The sequence below is a fragment of the Hyperolius riggenbachi genome, chromosome 1 (genome assembly GCF_040937935.1).
Source record: "Hyperolius riggenbachi isolate aHypRig1 chromosome 1, aHypRig1.pri, whole genome shotgun sequence".
NCBI classification, from domain to species: domain Eukaryota; kingdom Metazoa; phylum Chordata; class Amphibia; order Anura; family Hyperoliidae; genus Hyperolius; species Hyperolius riggenbachi.
This window is the reverse complement of record NC_090646.1, coordinates 447,488,013-447,513,505: the sequence shown is the minus strand read 5'-3', so window position 1 is coordinate 447,513,505 and position 25,493 is coordinate 447,488,013. Positions and strand designations below refer to the sequence as shown.

The window sequence follows — 25,493 nt, the reverse complement described above, 5'->3', positions numbered from 1 at the left end:
TGTCTAATGGCTCCCCTCCAATGCATATAGAGTTTCCCAGTGTCTAGTGGTTCTCCTCCCTCCCCTATACAGTTCCCTGGTGTCTAGCGATCCTCCCTCCCTTCCCTATACAGTTCCCTGGTGTCTAGTGGCCCCCACCCTCCCCTATACAGTTCCCTAGTGTTTAGTGATTACCTCCCTATATGGCTTCCATGCTGTTCTAGGGCTTCACTCCAATATATCTTCCCCGTTGGTCTAGAGTGGACCAAACATAATGTAAAGTGGGGAAACCACTTAGGGCCAAATTTAGTGGCTCTGATGGCCAAATTTGGCCCACGGGCCAGAGTTTGACATGTATGCAATAGATCAAAAGAGTAATGGTCGGCACTCCAATCAAATGTAAACTGTCTTTATTGCTGCATATTACAATATTCCAAAGTTTCAAGACAATGATGTCTCTCTTTCTCAAGGACAATGATGCCAATGTGCACTCCTGGAGAGAAAGCTTGATGTGCACACATGGGTGTCTGCAGCAGTACTCCTGCAGACACCCGTGTGTGCACTACATAAACAATTGGACACACGTTCACGATAAAGCCCAAGTCCAAGCAAAAACAAAATGTAGAATATGAAATGAAAACACAATAATTTACTAGTTATATCAGATTTGCTACTACGAAGCCTGATAGGAGCTTGGTATCTAGGGAGGAGTAGGCTGTTCTGTATGAGCCAGAGCTCAGCCACTCCACTCACAGAGAGGCCAATGTTGTGAGTGACATTATGAAGCAGCCTGAAAAAAACTCAGCCTATTCCTGAAGAGATGACAACAGTCCCTAAGCCTAGATGGCATTATAAGAAAATAACTGTGATCATGTGGCCCGATCAATAAAGCTATGCAGTGTTGGATTACAGCTGAAACATGGTATGCAATACATAATGGCCTTCTTATAGTACATAAACATGTTTTCCTCACTTGCCGATATTTATGCTCTAAACCATTTCTTTGTCATGGGGAATCGAGATTAAAAATCAAGATAAAAAAGAAAAAAAGCCAGATACTTACCTAAGAATAGGGAAGGCTCTGAGCCCGCGTACGAGAGATAACAGCGCTGGAGACTTGAGCGCAGGATTCAGCCGGTATATGGCTGATCCTGCTGCCGCACAAGTCCCGGCCGTATTTAAGGGAACCTTAACTTAAAAAAAAAAAAGAACATGAGTTTTACTTACCTAGGGCATCTACCAGCCCCCTGCAGCCACTCATTGCTCCTCTGGTCCCCTGCTGCCAGCTAGTTTCGTTTCGCCATGCTTACGTTTTTACGCATTCCTGCTGGTGCAGGAAGCTATTGCAGACATCAACAAGTACGTTTTTACGCGTTACGGGTGTAATGCGTAAAATGCTCCCCCTTCCCCACTGAATGCTGCGTGTCTTTCTTCACAAGTTTATTAGGCAAATAATCTCAGAGGACTAATCACAGTCACAGACAGATGAAAAGAAATCCATTTGCAAAACACATGAACTCATTGCAGGTATTAAATATCAAAACACTGGGGCTGTGAAGCAGTACCTAGTGGACCTTCTCAAATAGTATCATCCTTCCGAAAACATAACTTTTAATGAACATGTTATAAAGTGGGCTAACAAACAGACCATCACCTAACACAAAAATGTAGGTATGGGAGAGGTAATATAGCCTACAGTACCGAACCATTGTGCGGTAAATCGTATTAACCTGTCACATGTTCAGATTGTCATGTGTTAGGTCTAATGAGCCAAAGGGGAGCAGTCTCTCCGCTTGATACTATACAGCATAATTAAACTAACAGAATGTTCCCCCATACAATAGTTCAAATACACAACCCAATATAAATAAATTCCTACATGTTTTGCCTGTATATTAACAAGGCTTCTTCGAGGAAAACAATTAAAAAGCAGTTCTAACATTTGTGCAACAATCAAAGTGAAATAATAACAGCCCAAGTCAGGATCTACGTATTACAATGCCATTTGAAAAGGGCCAATAGGGACTGCTTTGCAGGCCCCAATGTTTTGAAGAAAAGGTTTGCCAAGCATCACCTTCACAGGTAAGGCTAGGAGTGTTACTGAAATAGGCTTAACTCAAGAGCTCTATGAGCAGTATACAGTAATGTAAACATCTACATTTCAGGGTGTAATGAGAACAATTCAGGTCATAAAGTACTGCACTTCAGCATGACCATACAAGAGCATGCCTGAGTTTTGTAGCGATACAATATGAGAGGTCCATTTATGCTAGCAGAATGAGAAATTATAATCCATGGTAGAATAATATAGATGATAAAGCCAATGTACACATACCTCCTCGTAGTTGAAGGTGCACGATGGAGATCATTTGCGCTGTCCTTTACCAGATTGCCCTTGCAGCAGATTACTCTTAGCTTATCTTGGTAAACAGATGCCAGGTAAATGGCACCAGAAGAGATGGCTGGTCCCAGATATCGTGGATTTGGAATATCCAAATGGGCCCTTGCTGGAGCTCTGAAAAGGAAAATGGGAACTCATTTGCCAGCTTCAGTTTTCAGCATTCACCATAATGTTTGCGTTTTAAAACCACATCTTACCCCAGAGCGGCACGCCCCTGAATCTCAATCACTTCCAAGGAGTTGAAATGGGTCACAAACAAATATGGTTCCCTGTATGCTAAATTGAAGAACAATTAAATAACCATTTTAATCCAGTTATGATATGTAGTTAAAGAATGATGAAATGCCATTTCAATGCTGATAGAATAAGCATCTGATTCTTTCAGGGCTGGTGCACACCAAGAGCGCTTCTGAGCGCTTTTAAAAATGCTAGCGCTTTGAAAAGCGCTTGGCTAATGTATTTGAAAGGGATGGATCACACCAGAGCAACGCGAGTCCTGCAGCATTTCTGCGCTTTTGTGAGGCGATTCAGCCTCAATGTACAGTATAGGAAAGTGGAAAATCGCTCTGAAAAGCGCTAGAACAGAGCGATTTTCCAAGCTGTTTTCATACAAAACAAGTACACTTGCAGCTCTACTGAATTTAAAATATAAAATCACCACACCAAAACGCTCCCAAAATCGCTAGGTTTAAATAGAAAATCGCTAGGCACATGCCTAGAATCACTAGAAAAATCACTTCTAAAAGCGTTCTTCACTTCTAAACGTTTTGCGATTACGGTAGTGCTTTTAGGTGTGCACTGGCCCTCAGATTCATGCACAGAACACTCCCAGCCATCCATGCGCAGTAAGCCCCGACTTACGAAGTTACCGGGAGCCATAACGGAGGATCCAGAAGGTGGAAGAGGACGGTGGGGGAGCGATCAGGCTGAAGGGAGCTGGAGGAAGCCCCAGGTATAGATGATTTTTTTTTCATTCATCCCAGGTTCTCTGGTTCACTTCTTGATCACTGTGATTGGCTCACAGTGATCAGTGTGCTGGGAGCCAATGAAATTGGCTCCTGGCCGTGGTATCTGAGTTTTGTGCCGGCAGGGACAGACTGTTGCATCCCATTGCATCCCATGCAGGGAGACAATGGTAATAAAGCTACAACTCAACAGTCTTAGAGAGGAACTGTAGTGAAAACAACAATAAAATTACAATTTTTTTACAAAAATTCAGTTCATACCTTGGTTACAGTTCCTCTTTAAGAAGCCATAAGTACAGCACAGTTTTTAACTATAGCTGGGACAGAACCGTTTAAGTGATTTTGTATACAGGTATTAGGAAATTTGCAAGGTTGAAGTAGCCTTAAAAAATTCTGCAATGCTTTTGTTAGACATCCCCTGCTGGTAGCAAGACTGCTGCGTCTTTGGGCTTGGCTGCCTTGGTCCACAGAGCTGTGAGGGTTATCCCTTTTGCCATATGAAAAGGCACCACACAAGTACCTAAGATTTCCCCCTCATAGTGATGCATTTTGCCTTAACTACCATCTGCCGAGATAGGTTCTCTCATCTTGGCTTTGTAGGATAGATGTTTGATGTGGTTTATGCTAACGTTACTCTTGAAGCGCTCTAAGATGTAAGACACTCATGTGGCTCAAAGTGCCCAAGGCTAATGGTGACCACGACCCAGATTCCTGAGGGTCAGGAATCACCAGTGTCCTCTGGCTGCTGCTCCTATCCAGAGAGAATAGTGTTAGGAATGTCCTTCCTAACGCTGCACACAAGTAATCCACCCGAGAACATTTCACACAATTTCAAGTACTGACAATGTGTCACTGGAAAAGTAATGGACTTTAACAGTACTGAACATCTGACAAATTCCAACACTTCCTCCACTTCTAAAATAAATTTTACATTTGGCACGTATTCCACTTTAATTATGCAGCACACAGTAGTAAAAGGGTGCAACTTCCAATTTCATATATGCTTACCAAACGCAAGAGGCAGTCGACTCCACTTCAGATCATCTGTACGACTCCTCCTTCCATATGAGTCAACAAAAACACCAAACTCTGCACAAGAAAGGTTAAGAATAACCACCGAATGCTTATCAAATCTGTAAACGTGTCAAGAAAATTATTACTGCACAAAATAAGATGGTTACCATGGAAACAGAGTAGATATTCTTCCCTCTGGCCTGTAGTGTTCACCTGCATTATGGCTATGGGAAAACTATTGGTTGAAGAAGCAAATATAGCCGAAGCCAAGGAGTGGTCATTTTTATCCAGGAACTCTAGATAAAACAGAGAGTTAAGGTGGTTTTACATGAGTAGAAGTTAAAGGGAACATTTCATAAAGTAGAAAGCCTGTCTGAAAGTCTCTGCTGAAAGATGTTATACTTCAACTGCCTGCTACTTCTGGAGTGACCTAGAACAACTACGTTGTAGCCTCAATGAACCTGTACCTATATATCCAGGGTACAATATACAATGGTGACTGACAGTACAATTGACAAAGTAAAGCAGGGGCAAACAGTTTCACAAGAGCTTGCTGCTTATCACCTCATTTGCAACACAAATTAACTAAAAAAAACAAGCTTTTTCCTTGGTTTATATTAAAAACGAATCTTCCCGTATATGGATTGCATAGATTCCAGTAAGGAAACAACTCTGTACTGACAGGATAGCGAATAGGGTGTGGGGGTACATAGGCTATGAAAATATATTGGGGATCCTTATATACCTCTTGATGTTAATTGTTCAACCAGCATAAATGAAACCATCACTACAGAAGTAAAAGGAGATCCAAAAACCAGTTTTGTCCTCAAAGAAAGCAAACTATTGCTGTGGCTACTAAGAAATATAATTCAGTACTTAAAGTGAGTTATTTGTCATTAGCGAATCAACCAACTAACAGATATAGGGAGTGCAGAATTATTAGGCAAATGAGTATTTTGACCACATCATCCTCTTTATGCATGTTGTCTTACTCCAAGCTGTATAGGCTCGAAAGCCTACTACCAATTAAGCATATTAGGTGATGTGCATCTCTGTAATGAGAAGGGGTGTAGTCTAATGACATCAACACCCTATATCAGGTGTGCATAATTATTAGGCAACTTCCTTTCCTTTGGCAAAATGGGTAAAAAGAAGGACTTGACAGGCTCAGAAAAGTAAAAAATAGTGAGATATCTTGCAGAGGGATGCAAGATATCTCACTTAAAATTGCAAAGCTTCTGAAGCGTGATCATCGAACAATCAAGCGTTTCATTCAAAATAGTCAACAGGGTCGCAAGAAGCGTGTGGAAAAACCAAGGCGCAAAATAACTGCCCATGAACTGAGAAAAGTCAATCGTGCAGCTGCCAAGATGCCACTTGCCACCAGTTTGACCATATTTCAGAGCTGCAACATCACTGGAGTGCCCAAAAGCACAAGGTGTGCAATACTCAGAGACATGGCCAAGGTAAGAAAGGCTGAAAGACGACCACCACTGAACAAGACACACAAGCTGAAACGTCAAGACTGGGCCAAAAAATATCTCAAGACTGATTTTTCTAAGGTTTTATGGACTGATGAAATGAGAGCGAGTCTTGATGGGCCAGATGGATGGGCCCGTGGATGGATTGGTAAAGGGCTGAGAGCTCCAGTCCGATTTAGACGCCAGCAAGGTGGAGGTGGAGTACTGGTTTGGGCTGGTATCATCAAAGATGAGCTTGTGGGGCCTTTTCGGGTTGAGGATGGAGTCAAGCTCAACTCCCAGTCCTACTGCCAGTTTCTGGAAGACACCTTCTTCAAGCAGTGGTACAGGAAGAAGTCTGCATCCTTCAAAAAAAACATGATTTTCATGCAGGACAATGCTCCATCACACGCGTCCAAGGACTCCACAGCGTGGCTGGCAAGAAAGGGTATAAAAGAAGAAAAACTAATGACATGGCCTCCTTGCTCACCAGATCTGAACCCCATTGAGAACCTGTGGTCCATCATAAAATGTGAGATTTACAAGGAGGGAAAACAGTACACCTCTCTGAACAGTGTCTGGGAGGCTGTGGTTGCTGCTGCACGCAATGCTGATGGTGAACAGATCAAAACAGTGACAGAATCCATGGATGGCAGGCTTTTGAGTGTCCTTGCAAAGAAAGGTGGCTATATTGGTCACTGATTTGTTTTTGTTTTGTTTTTGAATGTCAGAAATGTATATTTGTAAATGTTGAGATGTTATATTGGTTTCACTGATAAAAATAAATAAAATGGGTATATATTTGTTTTTTGTTAAGTTGCCTAATAATTATGCACAGTAATAGTCACCTGCACACACAGATATCTCCCTAAAATAGATAAAACTAAAAACAAACTAAAAACTACTTTCAAAAATATTCAGCTTTGATATTAATTGTTAAATATTTTTTTGGGTTCATTGAGAACATGGTTGTTGTTCAATAATAAAATTATTCCTCAAAAATACAACTTGCCTAATAAGTCTGCACTCCCTGTAAACCTGCTCTAAACCATGCATACTTACACAGGACTATAAAATAATAATCTAAGCAAATGTGTCATCTACACTTCCCCCAAATGTTTTTGTACTGCGCCACATAATAGGTTACCCATTTGTCAGAAAACAAGTATTAACAATAATAAGTTGTGAACAAGATAAATGATATTGTGCAACTAAGGAATACAAGTGTTCTATAAACCAACGGTTATTGATGCACCCTGGCTCAAAGAGGTTGCTCATTCCATTCTGTTTTGAATCAATGCATTATCGACCTTGGTTTTTTTTTTTGTTTTGTTTTTTTAGACATGTCAGTGTAAGGCCCTATTCACACCTAAAACCGAAAATGCAAGCGCTTTTGTGTGCGTTTTTTTTTTAGCGCCTCCCAGCGCCCCACTGCGTTTTTGTTAAAAGTGCTTTTCTAAGTGCTTTTCAAGGGCGTTTTTTTTTTATTCACTCCCTGACGCAAGTCAGGAAGTGAACTCTTTTACCCGGAAAAGAATAAATACAATGCATTTATTCTTAAAAATGCAAATGCAATCGCTGGACAAAGCGATTTTGTGCGTGTTTTGCGGTTTCCCTACACCTTCCATTATAGCAAAAGCACCCCCAAAAATGGTACAGGCACCTCTTTGCGGACCGAAAAGTGGGCACAACACGCTGATATGAACCTTCTCATACAGAGATTCATTGCACAAGTGTTTTGTGGGCGATTTTAAAAATCGCCTGCTCTTTAAAAAAGGGGACAACGCCCCTTGTGTGAACGGGCCCTAAAGGTCTTCTATATATACAGGAAAATAACCACATGCAGTTTCTCACCCTCAAGGGTATATTGCTTCATCTCAATTTCATAGAATTTGTTGGTTCCAATGATGATACTGTAACCTGTAAAATAGATGCAGCTGCAGGGTTCGGATGTCTCAATTTCCTATAAAACATAGACCAGGAAGACACACATTGCATAAATTGGTTATTGATCATTCTTTTTATACTTAAAGCTACAATCCAAGTAAAACAAAAATGTTCTGGGTGTTGCCAACTGACCCCCAATTAAGTTACTGGTTATAAGTATTGACTATGTTAAAGATTTGTGCATTTGAATCCTCACAAGTAATGATTGGGCTCTTAAGCAATGAACCTATATGTTGTACATTTAGGATATGAGGCTCTAATCCTCTATGTAACCTACAATTACCAAATGTGGATATCCTGGGTTACATTATATTTATGTAATGGAATTGGAGATGCTATACGGTGTTATGTATGCTTTATTTTCTGTTTCTCTGTAATGCAACGAAAACTTGACAAAAGTTTTAATACAAAAAAGATTGGCGTTTTTGTAGGACTGAAACCTTTGGTCATATGGCACCCTCTTCCTAGACCATACAGTCCATCATCACAGAACTCGGTTTTCTAATGAAGCGTCTTCTAGGAAGGGTTGAGGGCGTACCAGTCCCTAAACCTTTTTTCTTTTCCTCTTTATGGGAGAGGATGTTTGGCTCAGGCTTGCAACATTATCAGTAAAGGAATTCCACCATTCACAAACTCTGATATATAGCTGTAATCAAGCTATACAGTCATTCATTAATGCCTGTATAAAGGTTTTTAATGGTAGTAAGTAAAAAAGATTGTAAATAAAAAGACAGTGCTGATCCATGATGGAAGCATTGTTAAAAAGGTAAATGTGGAAAATGTATCAGTATGTTTTTTCTGATTTATGAAATGATGCCAGTAGTGAAAAAAAAAACGGTAATGCCATTTGAGGCAGGGAACACACTTGACTTTCAGTTTTCCGCGCGCGTTTTTCTACATACTTTTTCTGCACACCAAGTGTGTTCCCATGCAGGAAACGCACGCGTTTTTTCACAGCAGCTGATGTAATTGATAGAGAAAACTGCCAAAATGTGCAGTCATCATGCAGAATGTCAGTTTTTTTTCTGCGTGCGAACAACGCAGTGAGTGTGCACTAGCCCATTGATTAACATGAGTTCTCAGTTTTTCTGTACATTAAACACGTACGAAAACTATCAAGTGTGTTCCCTGCCTTACAGATACTCTATTACTGGCTTTCCTGACAGCTAAATCTAGCTCCCATCTATCTGTATGCCGAACACCTCTCCATTATTACCTTTATACACCTCTACCCTATTTTCTTTTTTTTCCAAAAAACCTCTACCCTATTTTCTAACACTACTCAACCTAAATCGAACTATCCTATCTGAAGCTTGCCTGTATCATATCTGAGCCCTGGTGCCACATAGTACATTGCTAACTGACAGTCAGTTACACTGTAGCCAGGCACCAGCTATTGACTAGCCGAGCAATGGCGCTTTGAGAATTTGCCCTATTCAATTTTGTGTAAATGTATAGCCCTTTTTTTCAAAGAGGTTTATATTATGTTAATGGATTTTCAATCATTTTTTGCCATATGTACATTGTACAACCACTTCTGATTATGCACCATGTTCCAACATCACTTGTACAATAAAGTTGTCTTAACACCGCCTCCCCCCCCCCCCCCCCCCCAAAAGTAAAAAATATAGAAACACTTTAAAGCATACATGTACTAATAACAAATCAGCCTCAAATAGAATTACAATGCATTACAGAATGTACCTTCCTAACAAGATGTGAGAACCCTAGGGTGCTTACTGCTTATAAATACGCCTCTGCGCCAGCTCTAATATTCCTACATCCTTGTGAGAGCTTTAAGTAATGCCTGGTGCACAACATGCTATTTCTCATCAGAACGGGCCAAATGGATAATTTCCGCCACATCCAATCGGCTTCTTTTTTTTTCGACAATAGTTTTTATTGAATTTTTCAACATTACAAGTCATATAAAACATCCCAAGTAAAGCCCGGTTCACATTAGCGTTCTGAGCCAAAAGCATCCAGTAAGCGGATCCAGTCTCCGCTACACCGGATCACTCAGTCCGTGGCCCAGTTCACATGGTGAAAATGTATCTGATCAATGATTGGTCGGCTCAGTTTTTACTTAGCAAATACATACCTAATTTTCAGTAGTAGCCAGCGGTAGAAGCTTCCCTCTTCTTCCGCTGTGACTACACAGCACGTCATGTGACTGGTCACATGACACGGAAGAAGACAGAAGCCTCTACTGCCGGCTACTACTGAAAATTAGGTATGTATAAACCATCCCTCACCCACCCGCCCGGCTGCTGCACCCTCCCCTCACCCTCCCATCGCTAGATTCGCGGCGGCACATGCCCTCAACCCCCGTGGAACCGTCCGTTTCTTCACTAGTGTGAAGAAACGTTCCGTTTCCCATTGACCCAATGCTGCAGTATTTTTTGTCCGGATCCGTTCCGCAGGGCAAAACGGTCCGGAAAATTACGGCCAGCAGCATTTTTTAGATCCGTGGACCGGAACGTATCTGTACCAACGGACGCATGTGAATGGATCCATAGGTTAACATTGGATCCATTCACATCCGTTTTGTTTGTACAGTATACGTTCCGGTCCGCCAAAAACATGCTAATGTGAACCGGGCCTAAAGAGAATACAAATGAAGGCCTGAACATCATATAGACCATGACAATGTTTAGTTAGCAAAGTTATCTTTACCTAAGGAAGCGTGTCATTAACACACACACACACACACATACATATACATATATATATATATATATATATATATATATATATATATATAAATAAAATATATACATATACATATAAAATATATACATATATATATATATATATATATATATATATATATATATATATATATACACACACACACACACACACACACACACACACACACACACACACACACACACACACACACACACACACAGTATATTAGTCAGCTTACCAAAAATGATGGATTCTTAACTATGTTTAAAGAACAAGTACAGTAACACTAAGGTGTAAGCTTATGGTGGGGAATACCTCCATCTCTCAATTATCATGACCACTCTGGGGAGAGGGAACGGGAGGAAGCTCCCAACGCAGAGAACCAGAAAAAGAAGTTGAGTCACTACCATAGAACAAGTAACGTAACATAACATAACCAATAACGAGCCTGGCTAACATGTAGTGCTAAAGACCAGCTTTACTTATCCCCATATGTATGTATGGGGATTGATAATTATGGAACAGTTGTCTAAAAACACCTTATTTTCTGGAAGTAGCATCGTGTATTGGTGAAAGGAAGTTTATATTGACCAAGTCAGAGGTAAAGTGTATAGAATGCAGCTTCCGAGAGATCTGATCCTAAGTTTGTGTTCCTGGTCTAGATTGCTGTTGACTAGAGTTAGTAAGTGAGATAATGGAATTTGGTCAGCTGATTTCCAATAGGAGGTAACTAAGCGTAATGCAGCTACTAAGATATGACATACAATCGGCTGAAGTTTAATAGTTAGTATATTCAGGTCTATCTGTAATAATGACAGTAGATGTGATATATGGTGCACACAGCATTCAGACTGTAGTGGAGGGGAGGTATATGTAAACAACAGGCAGCTGGGGGGGGGGGGGGGGCTCATATCACTTTGTACAAACTTATAATTGCATTCTTGATTAGGGAGAAATGTTGGGCTTTAGTATAATTAGGATGCAAGTATCCTTTAACCTCCTGACCGGTATGATTGCTTCCGGATTTTAGGGTCTAAAAGCGGTGCAATTTTTCACACACTTTTAGACACTAAATTGGGAAAAGATCATGCCGCTAGAGAGATTTGCAGCAGCCCAGCACATAATTTATCTCCCCTGGATCCAGACCTGCAATCCTCCACCGCTCTACCCCTATAGTGAGATCTCCGTCTGTCATCATGATGACAAACATCTATCTCACCAGAGGGATGGAGAGCCGCCGAGGACCGGAAGAAGAATGGCTGCCAGTATCTGGATCCTGAGGGAGGTGTATTACAAACACCCGATGTGCATAGACTCTGCACATACCTATTGGTGGCTACAATAAGTCAGGCTCGGGGATACTGCTCTGAGCTGCTTATTTCTGGCCCCAACCTGACTCGGGGGTTACCGCTAAGGAGTTTAGTAAATAGGCCAGCTGTAAACAAATACCAACACTGAAGCCAAATACAATAGAAGTAATGCTGATTTACAAGTTTAAAAAAAAAAGAAAAAATCAAATTGGAGGCCTAGAGAAAAACAGAAGAATGTATGGGAAAAAAAGAATATGTGAGCAGCAAGACTACCGGTATTTTTTCAATCCTTTTGAGGAATATGACATGATTTTTAATGGGCATACACACAAGTACATTTACCGTAAGTCATACATACCTTCCTAATGCAGAACTTGCTGAGGCTATCGTTATATCTCAATATAACAACTTTATTAACCATAGCTGCGCAAATGCACAAACCATTCTCAATCTAGACAAAACACAGATAGAAACTATTAAAATAAGCATATATGCTATGCATTATAAACTCAAATTGTACGTATAGTTGAAACAGCAATCATTTGAATCTATTTTTGAAATGGATAGAAATATACAGTATATAACAGGCAGAACAGTTTAACAAGATAGCATCCTAGGAATGCTTGTATTTCTTTACTGGATACAGCAATCTTGCAGTAGCCAATAAAAATGTTCATTTGCCTTCCATAAGTCCAAAAGCATACAAGAGACAGAGTTCAACCCTCCCCCCCCAAAGCATATTATTTCCCATGCAGAAAATCACATGATTTTCCTTCCTTTCCTAGGGCCGCCCTCCCTTCTCTCAAGGCAGAACTCTCCCTTCCTCCCATGCACAGCTTGGGCAGTGAACAAGTAGGAGACAAGTATTGTTCTTGTTTAAAGGTACATAGGTTCATAGAACTTTTTCAACAGTTATCAATGTATATCAGATTAATTCAACCACATCATTACTATTCTGCTATTAAAATCTGGCCACCTCAGTTAGGTGTAAGCATTCCGGAAATCAGTAAACCACTTACCTTTCCTGCTGCAAACAAATGGCATCCTTTAACAGCTTCAAATACAGTGAGTGGTATTTCAGGCTGCGCTGGTAGATGCGATTGGGCCAGTGACTGCTTCACCTTCTTCACATCGACCAAACATAAAGCACGCTCATCTCCTTAAATGATGTATAAAGATTAATTTATATTAGTAGATATATAGATGTATATAGATTCTTCTTGTAATAGAGAAATTACACCATATATCTGACAGGTTGCATCTGGTGTCACATGTATTCCACTGGTTATATTCCCAGTATGATCACAACTTCAGCAATAAGTCAAGGATTGCGTTTGGATATTTATGCCATTGTAAAAACAAAGTGCATGCTGTTGCAACTCTGGATGGCTAGGTGCACAGGTCACGCAGCCAGCCAGCTGCAGTCAACACTCAGCCTATGCTTGTCACTCTACATGCTGTTATAGTAAAATGCAAGGCAAAATGCCCCAGGCCCCTTTACATCCTCCTGATACTTCCTTATTCACAGCAGTAGGGTGAAAGTATCAGGAGCTGAAGAAGGAAGTATCAGCAGGCTGTAGAGGGGTGTGCCATAGCCTTGGCTCACATGCCCCAAGGCTCAGTTTTACCTTAGGTGAAACTGAATTTGCGTTTGCCTACTTAGCCTTACGTTCTAACAAGTGGTGTGCATGAGGTTTGTCTGATGATATGGGGAATCTGAGACTCATAGGAATGTTTTATTTGTAAACACCAATCATTTTCTGAATACTGATACTCAAGACAACAATATTATAAATAAATTCAGTCCAAGGGGTCATGGAGGAGTTTTCCAGTCTGTAAGGTGGTACTGGCAACAGCTTCCCAGGGGTCTTGTATTGCCTTCCCATGGATCACGACAACTAATGTTGTGTGAGACTGAACAAAATAGACTCATCATTCCTTTTATACCAGCTATGTAATAGGAACTGTCCCTTTTGCAGTAAAAAATATGAGCAAGGGGAGTACAAGTATTCCCCTTAGTACAAGTTGTCCTCAGAATAATTACTGTATATTTTGGCGTATAAGACTACTTTTTAAGTCTTGAAAATCTGCTGAAAAGTCAGGGGTCGTCTTATACGCCGGATGTCATTGATACCGCTTGATACGCCCAGACTCTCAGATCTTGCTGCTGAGGATTGTAGTGAAACGGTTCTGGTGCGCTTGAGCAAGATCTAAGAGGCAGAGAAGGAGGTAAATAGGGTACAAGGGTGGGCCAGAAGGGTAAAAGAGGCGTGTTTTATGGGTACAGAGCAATCTATTCTTCCATACCACTCTGATAAACAGACAAGGAGAGCTGACCAGTCCACTTAGAGAGAGGAAGAGTTGACCAATCCAAGCAGTCAATCACCTATATACTGTTATATACTGGGTACCACATACAGTACAGCACCAGTATCTGTTCATACATAGCACCAGTTTATGATTTTTTTTAATTTTTATTTGGTTTGCGTTGGAAGAGGGGTAGTCTAATACGGCGAGTATATCCCAAACTCTAAATTTTAACTGGAAAAGTTGGGGGTTGTCGTCTTATATGCCCAGTCGTCTTATACGCCGGAATATACAGTATTTTTCTGTGGCTAAGCTAAAACCAAACATATCAGGATTCTCTGCATTTGTTTGTTATTTGTTTATCACACTGAATTGCAATATGCATAATGCAACACTTGCAATATGCCGTCAAAATGTTTCAAAATACTGTATCTGGGATGTCAAAACTGCAATGTGAGCATTATGCATGCAAAGGGACTTGCAAAGTTCACTTTCAAAATAGAATGGAAAAAAATAAAACCTACATGACCCGGAAAATGTCACATCATATCAAAGTTATAAATATATTACCTGCTATAAGCAACAATTTATCCAGCTCTTTAACAATGTGAACCTGAAACACGGCCCCAACCCCAGGGATATGACTGAGAGAATTCTTCAGCACATTCAGAGCATACAACCCCTCTTCTGCACCAACGAGAACAATCTGTTTTAAACAAAAGATTTGACAACTATTTACACCTATAAAGTTTAGAATTATTCTAAGTCCACATATAAAAAAAAAAAACAAAGCACAAATTTAAACAATGCATTTTACGCAAAAGAATAGTAATCTTTGCATCAATAGATTTTTTTTACACATTTTGCAATGTCTTCTACATTTCACAAAAGGTTTATTCCTATTGGTCTATTCCACAGCAGCAGATTGGAAGCTTCTGTAGCCAACGTGTACCCTCTATGGTCTGGGTACATCAGTAGATATGTAAGCGGTACAAAGCAATTGCAGCCTTCACAGTGAAACAGTCTGTATTACTTGTATATGTAAATTAAACTCTTCCTGGGCTTACAAGATCAAACAATAAGCCAGAGCATTTAAATCTCTTCCCATAACCCATCCCCCTATGGAGCAAGAAACCATTTGATTGATGGGAATTGTAGTCCAGTTCACTGCACTCACTCTGTAGAGGTGTGTGAGCTAGAGCTATAAGAGTGATTCATCCCCTCCAGCACAGTAAAATACTGACAGCTACATCAGCAGTGTAAAATTCAAATTTTGCTTTACCTACAGATCAGATGACTCTCTACCAAGCAATTTTAAGCTTGGTTTGTGTAACCAGAAACTGGAATTACACAATGTAAGACACCAGTGCCCATTACGTCAATCGCGGCCCGTCATATTTTGCTGCCGTTAAATTGTGCTGCTCTGCTGCCCTATGCAGAGCAGCACACAGCCAAATCAGAGAAGTAAGGGGAGGGGAGAGGCGCGGCTGAAGGGGAGAGGTGCCACTGAATGAGTCAGTGTCTCCTCCCTCCAGGCTGTGCACAGTAAAACGTGGTAAGACAGGATTTAAAGAGAACCCGAGGTGTGTCTAAAGAATGTTATCTGCATACAGTGGCTGGATCTGCCTATACAGCCCAGCCTCTGTTGCTATCCCAAACCCCACTAAGGTCCCCCTGCACTCTGCAATCCCTCATAAATCACAGCCATGCTGTGAGGCTGTGTTGACATCTGTAGTGTCAGTCTCAGCTGCTCCCCCGCCTCCTGCATAGCTCCGGTCCCTGCCCCTGTCCCTTCCCTCCAATCAGCAGGGAGGGAAGGGATGCAGGCGAGGACTGGAGTTCTGCAGGAGGCGGGGAGAGCAGCAGACTGACACTATAGAGATAAACACAGCCAGCTCTGACAAGCTGTTTGTCAGCAGCGTGGCTGTGATTTATGAGGGATTGCAGAGTGCAGGGGGACCTTAGGGGGGTTTGGGATAGCAACAGAGGCTGGGATGTATAGGCAGATCCAGCCGCTGTATGCAGATAATATTCTTCAAACCCACCTCGGGTTCTCTTTAAGTTGTTGGTAGATCTCTTGGACCCAGCGATTTTCAAAGTAAAAAAAAAAGTGTGGGCACCCCTGATGCAAAGTCTAAACTAAAGCTACCCTTGACTGTCACCCATCATAGCCACATACAAGCTGCTGTACTGTGAAAGCCATAAGCCTATCTACACCCAAAACTTCTATGCTTGGTGTTCCAAGACAGCCAACTGGCTCTGCGGAAGCAAGAAATTTGACTGCCTGGCCCCCGGGTGGCTTCCATGTAGACTGCAAAGAAGACAGTGGAATTCTCCATAATGGAATCATAATCTACTAAGGATCCTGCCCCGTGTCCATGCTGTCCACAACTAACAAATACATTTGGTCTGGAGCGTAAAACAATTAAACAGAGTGGCGCATGAAAGGTAAGAACAGAAATAGTAAATAAATGCTTAATTATTGACAAATCGCAAATGCAAAGTAACAAAATGATTCCTTACTTGCTCTGTAAGGGGTATGGTACAGTTTATATCTAGTCGATCTTCTCCTTCCAGTTTCAAAAGGGAATTCCCAAGCAATTTCTAAGGTAGACAGGGAAAAAAATATTAAACAACACCAAATGATGTAGAAAAGTGCATTTAGGAGCGAGGGAGTGAAACTGTCTGAGGTGGAGTGCTGAAGCAGATATGATATTATTGACCCACCTACTCTAATATGTCTGCACTTAGTAAAAAGAAAAGAAAAAACAAAAAAGGGGGAAAGGTGGGGTCCTCATTCAGCAATTTTCAAGCTCTACCTTCTTGTAATAATTTTGCAGCCTGGTACACAGACTGAACTGATACAAGTTTACTGGAAATCTCATTCCCATGTACTGGGAGCTGCAAAAGCACTAGAACTTGTGCATACAACTAGCCCTGGGTATTATACCACACAATGGTCTGAACTCATTTTTCTCCTCTCAAAAAATATTTCAGCTTTAACTCTACCTGTTGTCTACTGACGCCTTCAACAACAATACATGAACATAAAAATAAAGCAGTAGATTGCTTAGAATCTCAAACATTTTCTACAGGGTAGGCACAAGAACAGTGACACACAAGGAGAGTGCATTAAACATTGCTTAGTGTAACAAGAATGGAACACAACTACAACATACTTGTGTCAGGATTGTACATATGAATATTTACCTTTTCTACCATAAATGCCACCTCCAAAACACTCATGCTGATGTCAGGAAAAGAGCAACAGACAATTACATGTGCATCATTTACTAAGGAGGTTAAAGCGGTAGTACATCTGGCACAACATACAATTAAAACACCTGTCTCCAAACTCCTTATTGACTACTGTATATAGATTCCCAGTCAACCTTCGACCCAAAAGAAAAGCCAATCTCAATCTTCCCACCCAGTCAGATCCAGCTAATGTGAAAGCTACCATCCAGCAAAATAATAAAATATACAGTTTAATCTGTAAGCTCCACACAACTATTTTTAGATAGCTCAGCTATCTGTCTTTATGCCTCTCAAATAGAATATCTGAGCTCTAATCTCCTGGATTCAGAGATGAAAAAATATTTCTGCAGCCTGAAGAGACTTCAATCAAAACACCTGAATACTCATCCTGGGTCAGTGTTCATGGTATTGCAAAGTAATGTGCCATGTGGAGTGATGGGCATTAATTGGTAACCGTAGTGTAGTTCTTAAAATAATTAACTGCGAATGCAAGGAGCACTCCCAGTGCTGGGAGCCCAATAGAGCCGGTTGCATGGGTGGGGCCGCTTAGGCGCAGTCGCCGTGACCAGCATTCGGGTCACACATATAAAGGAGCCGCTAGAATGAGAACAGAGGGGACCAAGACGACGCAGAGAGACGTCACAGCTTACGGGGGCTGGAAGAAACTCCAGGTTGTAATTTTCTTTTCTTTAAACTTTAATGCAGTCCTCATGTCCATACACCATAATTTTGCCAAAATACAGGGATACATCCTAAATATCACAATAACCTGCTAGGTATGCTACAGTTCCCTTCAAATCACTATTCATTCACTTAGATGCCTTATCTTGAAAGACAGTAAAAATAAATAAGAGACAAAACTGTGTGTTTAGTGTTAATGGCAATCCACTGCTTAGTCAAGAACTCCATACCTTTCATATCATAATACACACTAGCACTATTCTTTTGCCAGTATATCCACCACCTAGGTAAGACTGCAAACACTGGCTACCATCACTACTGTGGGAGAATGAGGTTATCAGTTAATAGTGTAAACCATGTACAGTATGTGGTGTCAAAAAGCGCAGACACATGTACAGTACATATCCCAAGTAGAAAGTTGCCTATCCTAGAAAAAAAAATAATAATATGGCAACCCCCATTGCAGAGTCAGTTGTTTTTTTAGATTTTCACGTAATTTTTTAAGTTGAGAACTGTGCCTTAGGCCCGGTTCACATTAGCGTTCGCTATCCGGATTTTCCGGATCTGATCCGGACCGCATACTGTACAAACGGAACGTACGTTCCGCATAGCAATGCAAAGGCTATGCGGACGTTCACATACGTATGTTCCGTACAGTACGGAGCCGGACCGGATCCGGACTCTTTAACATGCGCTATTTTTTGTGTCCGGATCTCCGGCCCACACATCCTGACCGGAGCCTGACCTGAGCCTGACAGCACCATCAGGAACACAGAAACCAATGGGAAACGGAAGGCACAGAACACACTGCCTACAAAAACCTGACGTTCTACCCCACTTCCTATGCGTATCCAAGCGGCCATTTCGGATGGGGACACATGGGCCAAGCATGTCTGGAGTGGAGCAGCAGTGACAGACGTGCTGGAGCTGTTTGGCAGAATATCGGAGGTGATGCCTACAGCGGAGGAACCTGATTGTACATGTGCACCAGGTGCACCTTCTGCTGACCCGAACATTTTTTTATTTATATTTAACTATTTTTTGCCCACGGATCCGGATGGCAGCCTGATGCATGCCTGATACAAACGGACCGGATCCGGATCGGAACCGTACGGTTCTGATCAGGATCAGGGCAGGATCCGGTCCGTTTACTTGCCAAAACGCAAGTGTGAACGGGGCCTAATACAGTTTTGGTCCACTTTACAAAGCATCAGATAATGGTGTGTGTGTGTGTGTGTGTGTGTGTTTTTAGTTAGTGTATAATAAAAGTTTTATACCTACCTGGGGCTTCCCTCCAGCCCCTTACGCACAGATCGCCGACATCCTCAGCCTCCTGTGACTGGCCAAAGTTACGGGACCCGGAACCAGCGATACGACAGGCGGAGGACGGCGGCATGGGAGCAATCCGTGCGCTTTGGGCTGGAGGAAGCCCCAGGTATGTATAAAACTTTTATTATACATCGTCTCTGGTTTACTTTAAGTATTGTCATTGTTTAATATGCTTGTTTAGTATTATCTGCTAGGATGGTATTGCACAAGCAATCACAAATGTACCCCCAACCGGAAAAGAATTATTTACTTCCTGTAATATGTGCAAGTGATGTTATGTTTCATGTTTAGAAAAAACAAAACAAATCGTAGACAGTACTAGGTCTTAACCTTAACAAGATTTAGCTACATATGACTTCCCATGCATACTTCCAGGTTTAGCCATGTCACAATAACATCATTAAGAATATCAGAATACACTCATCTCAAGAAAACACGGTAATACGGTGTGAATTTGTGTGCTTAAAATAACTCCCACTGTATAGCAAAAACTACAAAAACTAATCAGTCAAGTATGGGGGTGTTTTGCAAATTGTGTGAAACTTATCATCCATTAGGGTAAATTAGGGTTTTTATTTACCGTAATTTTTAGGAATATAAGATGCTCTGGACTACAAGACGCACCTAATTTTAGAGGGCAAAAACCAAGGAAAAAAAATTGCACTAAACCTGGTGCGTCCATGGTTCGGGAGCATCTTGTAAACGTCCCCCCCACAATTATTGTGTCCTCTTGTACCTATTATTGTGTCTCCCCCCCCCCCCCCCCCCCCGTGTTCTGGCCTGCCCTCCTGTGTCTTCATCTGTACCACTTTTGCCCCCCCTCTGCCCTCGTGTGTCTTTATTGGTCTCCATCTCTGCCCTTCTATTTCTTCCTCGGTCTCCCTTGTCCCCCTCTCTGCCATCCTGTTTTTTCCTCCGTCTCCCTTGTCCCCCTCTCTGCCCTCCTGTGTCCCCTTCCAGCGGCGTTTGCAGACCTCTCCTCTCCCGCACGGCTCCCCTAGTGCCGGCTCCTGCTGATCACGCCACTAGAGGAGCCATGCGGAGCAGGTGAGACAAGCTGCCACTGCAAATAACTACACAGGTGAAGCGAAGGGGACATGAGGGAGGGGCCAGAGGAGGACACAAGGGGATAATACAGGGAGTCCCCAACATCGAGGCAGGATGGTGGTTCATATCTGCGGGTGATCCTAAGTCGGGAACTTCCTGTCTTTGTAATATAAGACACAGGGACTTTTTCTCCACGTTTTTGGGGAAGAAAAAGTGTGTCATATATTCCAAAAAATAGGGTAATCTATGCCATATACATTGTATAAATGCACTAAAGTCTAATGCCAGCCACAAAAAAAAAAATCTGATTGCACAGTATTTCTGCAAGCTTATTACTTTGTAATCAGACTGAATATAGCATGAACAGATTTTTGCAGCTTGAGCTCCACCTGCATGCTACCTAAAGCAGCAAACAATATGAGTCTATGGTCACATCGACAGAGCAGGGCTTTTCAACTCTGTCCTCAAGTACCACCAACAGTGCATGTTTTGTGGAAATCCACAGAGGCAGTTAATCAGCTCTGCTGAGACACTAATTACCCCACCTGTGCATGTTTGTGTTTTTCTGCAAAACATGCACTGTTGGTGGTACTTGAGGACAGGGTTGAAAAGTCCTGAGTTAGAAGACCCATCCAGCAAAAAAAAAGTAAGCAGTTAAAACCTGACTAGTCCATTTCCTCATTTTGGCAGTTAAACTGCCGTTCAGGAAATACTTTTGAAAACAAAGAAAACCCTGGAATTTCCCATGAGGAGATTGACTAGTCCAAAGCCCATCTGTTCTGTCAGATTTTAACTGCTTAACTTTTTTGCAGGAGTGGATTCCTGCAACCACCGTACAAGCCTAAAGGGAAAATAACAGCCCCAGCTTGGTTTTCCTGGTCCTGCCGGATGCTGCATGGTTTGCTTCTGTGGTTCTTTATAGTTTTAAAAACTGCAAAGCTGTTACCTCCAAAGTAGGTCTGACTGAGTAAAGTAGTGGGATGGAGGTGCCTGATGTATAGAGGAATTACATATCTCTAATGATGTCCAATATTATAAAGGGAGGCAATCACTTATCTCTCCAGAAGAAAAAGACACCAGTTAAACTGGAAAATTATTTATTCAAAACACAATTATACAACGCATTGCACGGGTCTTGGTCCGCTTCATCAGGTCAATGCAGTCTCTTAGGAGCAACCTGTGTAGAGTATAGGCGCCTCCATCCCACTACTTTGCTCAAAACAATCAGCCAGATTGGTTTTTTTTTCTTACTGGCGTATACGGTTAGCTATAATCCAATACAGTACCGTAGTTCTTATCAGAAATGCTGACAGAGCATGACTGTAATTTTTCTATTCACGTGCCCCTGATCCAATGGATATGCATTGAAACTGAATCACTAGGTACTTCTTCAGCTCACAGTAGTCATTCTAACATTAGCCGACAAAAGTATCATATATCCCACACTTTGGCAGAAGGACAGGAAAATGACTGGAGTAAGAAGGAGGGGCAATTACCTTCAGAATATCCTGTTCTGTATCACCACATAAAATGGAGCTGTTAATTACTGTATATATGATGGCAAAGGCTACCTGAAGAAGCACTGTAAAGTATTGGTAGCTATCTATCTGTTATAAGGAATGTTTACAGAGCCCTCTTAGCAGCAGGCAACTTTGTGCTTAAAATGTTTTGTCCTCTAGCAGACAAATGCAGAATCACATTGCCATGCTGTCAGATAACTGGTTTGGAGGAACTCCTTCAACTTACCGCATCAGCTTCTGCTTTCTCCCTGGACACCCTTCCACCAGAAACCACAGACTCCAAGGCATTAACCCAGCGCTGCTTATCAGGGAAACTGGGTGCTAATAAATACAATGTGCGTCCAGGCCAACAAGTGGTATGTGGGTGAGACTCCACCTTCATCACATATGGCACATCTATTCATAGAAAAATTCAGAAGTGTGAATAAAACTAGTCATCTGTTCTTTGTACAATATCAAAAATACTCATCAGTAGGAGGACTTCCAAAAAAACTGCATGCATCCCACATACCCAAATAGCAGTTGGGAACATAGTCATTTACATAAGCCTCTACATTACAACAAGCCTTTAAATAGCACAAAATCATTTTATGTGGAATGAAACTGACCTGATTTGGCAGTATTTACAAGTTCTGTAGAGCCTACAGCTCCGTGTACTGAGACATCACCATCAGGAAGACAAAGCTCAAACTCCTCCGACGGTCGCTGGTTACCTAAGCGCAGTAAAAGAATTCTTGATATTTCATAGAACATTAACCTCAGAGTATAGTAGTGATGATATCATAGTATAGTATATTGATGATAATACAACTCAATGAGAAAAGCTACATTTATACATATATGAAAAAATGGCCACAAAGGTGAAATTCTCCATTACTTACATCATAACAGATCAAACCTCCAGGAGTGCTAAAACAGCTAAGTGAGGGTTTAGCAGTTTAATCTCGTGTCTGACTTCAGACACAGAAATCACATTGTACAGGTTTTTAAAATTAAGCAACTGCATTTGTGACATACCGGTAAGTATTTATAAGATATACTTTGATCAGAAAAAAAAACTAAAAAGGAAACAAACCTTCTTTTACTTCAGAATCATAAATTAAGATCTTGGACCCTTCTAATATAACATATTTTTTGTCCCAGCCTTGCTGCCCACGTTTATTGTTCCTGAAAAACAAAACAAAGTCATGAAACAACTATAGTATCTTGTCCCTGACAGGTTCTGTTTATACATAACTTCACACTGCTTTCTAGAAGCTCTAGAAGCAATAATTAAGGTACTTCTTTTACAATATGGAGTAGCAGTGATGGCAAGTGGGAGGGGCTAGTACTAAAAAAAAAAAATGACGGCACTGTGCCATCATGTGATCAGGTGGGACAAGAAATATATTGCACAACAGTAAGTTTTTATATTTCCACAGATATAGCAGCCCTGTGCCTGGAGTGTGCCTTTAAATAAAAGTCTTATAAAAAGGGAATTTCAATTGCTTATGATTTAGGTTATGGGTTAAGATATTCTTAACGTAAAGTGTGAAGCTCTGGATAATGTGCTTTGATATATTATACTAGAGAGCAACAGACTGAGTCTGTCGATTACCTGCTGTAGTCAAGTAACAGACTAGATTGTTGTTTGCTTTTATATGTAGAAGAAGCACAAATAAAAAAACTTAGTGATTGAAGTTTTTTTTTCTTTTTTTTAAAAGTCACCTAGTAACGCATGCAGTATAAATACCTAGGGATCTTCAGCCAGCCTTCCAGTCGCACAGAACCGTTCACATCCTTCGTCTGTATCCCTGGCGAGTTCATCTTCTCTCTACAGAAGGCTTCGGTGAAATGTGAAGCGTATTCTGCAGGGAGGCCACAAGTAGCTGGGAGGCAGGAGGAACACTTTGGGTGACACAAGACCTGACATTCTTACAGAAAAACAAACAGAAATGCATATTAACAAAATTGCCCATCAAGTAACTAGATGTGCCCCCACACCGAGACAGCTGCCCTCATCAGCGTGGCACATGTCACAGCAAAGTCAGAGTGAAAATGGCTTACCTAGGCATTTTGCGCCTTGGCGTCCAAAGTGCACAGTGTCCAAACACACAGAGCATTTAGCTGCTCGCATTGTGAGACCAACGTTAAATCTGTGAGGAATATTATGGTGCATTCGTTCCTTAAGGCGCCGGCTAAACTCTGTAAAAAGCAAGAAAATGAAGTATAGCTGTATACTTTAATGTGTACCTGCAGTGACAAAGTGCCCCAAATGGGTACTTACAATGGTAGAGGAAAGCCTCTAACCTAAAGGCTTCCCCTGCCCGTCTCCCTTCGCCGGGACCCTCCAAAGCCTGTCGACAAAGGCCTTGTCGATGGAGCACTGCCGCACTGAGCTTCAGCTGGCACCTGCGCACTAACACGGAGCTAAAGGGCTCTGCTTTTCCACTCCCAGCATCTCCATGCCACTGCGCAGGTGCAACCTACCCTGCGCAATGCAGCCACACTCATTCTCATATGGGAGTGCGGCCGCAAGCTTGGGGGGGTCCCAGGGCTGGAACCCAGGGTGGAGGAGGACAAGGGAGGCCTTCCATCTACTGAAGAAAGAATCTAATTCTACCCACCCGAAAAAAAAATCCCTCACGGTTTGCTTTAAAGGTGAATCATTTTAGACCAAGGGCAAAAAACTGGTATAAACAGAAACATTATCACAGTTATAAATGTAAAAAAGGCAAGATGAACTCTACATTTAAAAGAACATATTGTCTTGTTGCAATATAAGTTACCATAAGTGAAAAATTGCTCTTTTTAAAAAAAAAAAATACCTAAAAATGATTAAATAACAGTAGGTTTGAACTCTTTGGGCTTGATTCACTAACCGGCGCTAAGTACTAGCGTCGGAGTGAAAAGCTATTTTAGTGCCCGAAATGTAGCTTTGAGCGCAGTGATTGCCGCATAAAGCTACATCGCGCACAGCCGGTAATAGTACGCGGTGCGCCGATAACGTCACACCCGCTGTCCTGTGCGATGAAACCGGCGCATCGGGAGCCCCCGAAACGGCGCACTGGCTTCGGGGGGGCACCCGATGCGCCCTTTTACAGTTATTGTCGCACTGCGCACTATTATCGGCTGCTCGTGCACTGCACTAGGCTATGCTTGATGTGTGGGTGCAAACCACTTAGAGACACTGAAGCGAAAAAAAAAATGATGATATTATGATTTGTATGTGTAGTACAGCTAAGAAAAAAAACATTAAGATCAGATACATCAGTCTAATTGTTTCCAGTACAGGAAGAGTTGAGAAACTCCAGTTGTTATCTCTATGCAAAAAAGCTATTAAGCTCTCCGACTAACTTGGTCGTGGAGAGGGGTGTTATCTGACTTTTATTATCTCAACTGTAATTGAACGGTTTACTTTTCCTCTGCTAGAGGAGAGTTAATTACTTCACAGACTGCTCTGAAAGACTCATTTTGAATGCTGAGTGTTGTGTAATCTGCACATATTATAGAGTGATGCAATGTTAGAAAAAACACTATATACCTGAAAATAAAAAATATGAGAATATTTTCTTTGCTGCTAATCTTCTAGTAATTATTCA

The 25,493-nt window shown here is 41.5% G+C and overlaps 1 protein-coding gene across 1 annotated transcript in view; it reads right to left on the bottom strand.

The window, feature by feature from the left end:
- The window catches only part of CIT (citron rho-interacting serine/threonine kinase), a 150,184-nt gene that overhangs the window by 5,630 nt on the left and 119,061 nt on the right, over positions 1-25,493 (bottom strand). The window contains exons 28-41 of the mRNA XM_068243643.1: positions 23,959-24,096; positions 23,645-23,825; positions 22,988-23,079; positions 22,521-22,625; positions 22,139-22,308; positions 16,601-16,681; positions 14,648-14,783; positions 12,790-12,929; positions 12,129-12,221; positions 7,674-7,782; positions 4,527-4,655; positions 4,354-4,434; positions 2,578-2,656; positions 2,315-2,494 (exon numbers count right to left, since the gene is read on the bottom strand). Of these exons, the coding sequence (XP_068099744.1) occupies positions 2,315-2,494; positions 2,578-2,656; positions 4,354-4,434; positions 4,527-4,655; positions 7,674-7,782; positions 12,129-12,221; positions 12,790-12,929; positions 14,648-14,783; positions 16,601-16,681; positions 22,139-22,308; positions 22,521-22,625; positions 22,988-23,079; positions 23,645-23,825; positions 23,959-24,096 (1,714 nt within the window). The remainder of the gene's footprint in view (positions 1-2,314; positions 2,495-2,577; positions 2,657-4,353; positions 4,435-4,526; positions 4,656-7,673; positions 7,783-12,128; positions 12,222-12,789; positions 12,930-14,647; positions 14,784-16,600; positions 16,682-22,138; positions 22,309-22,520; positions 22,626-22,987; positions 23,080-23,644; positions 23,826-23,958; positions 24,097-25,493) is intronic.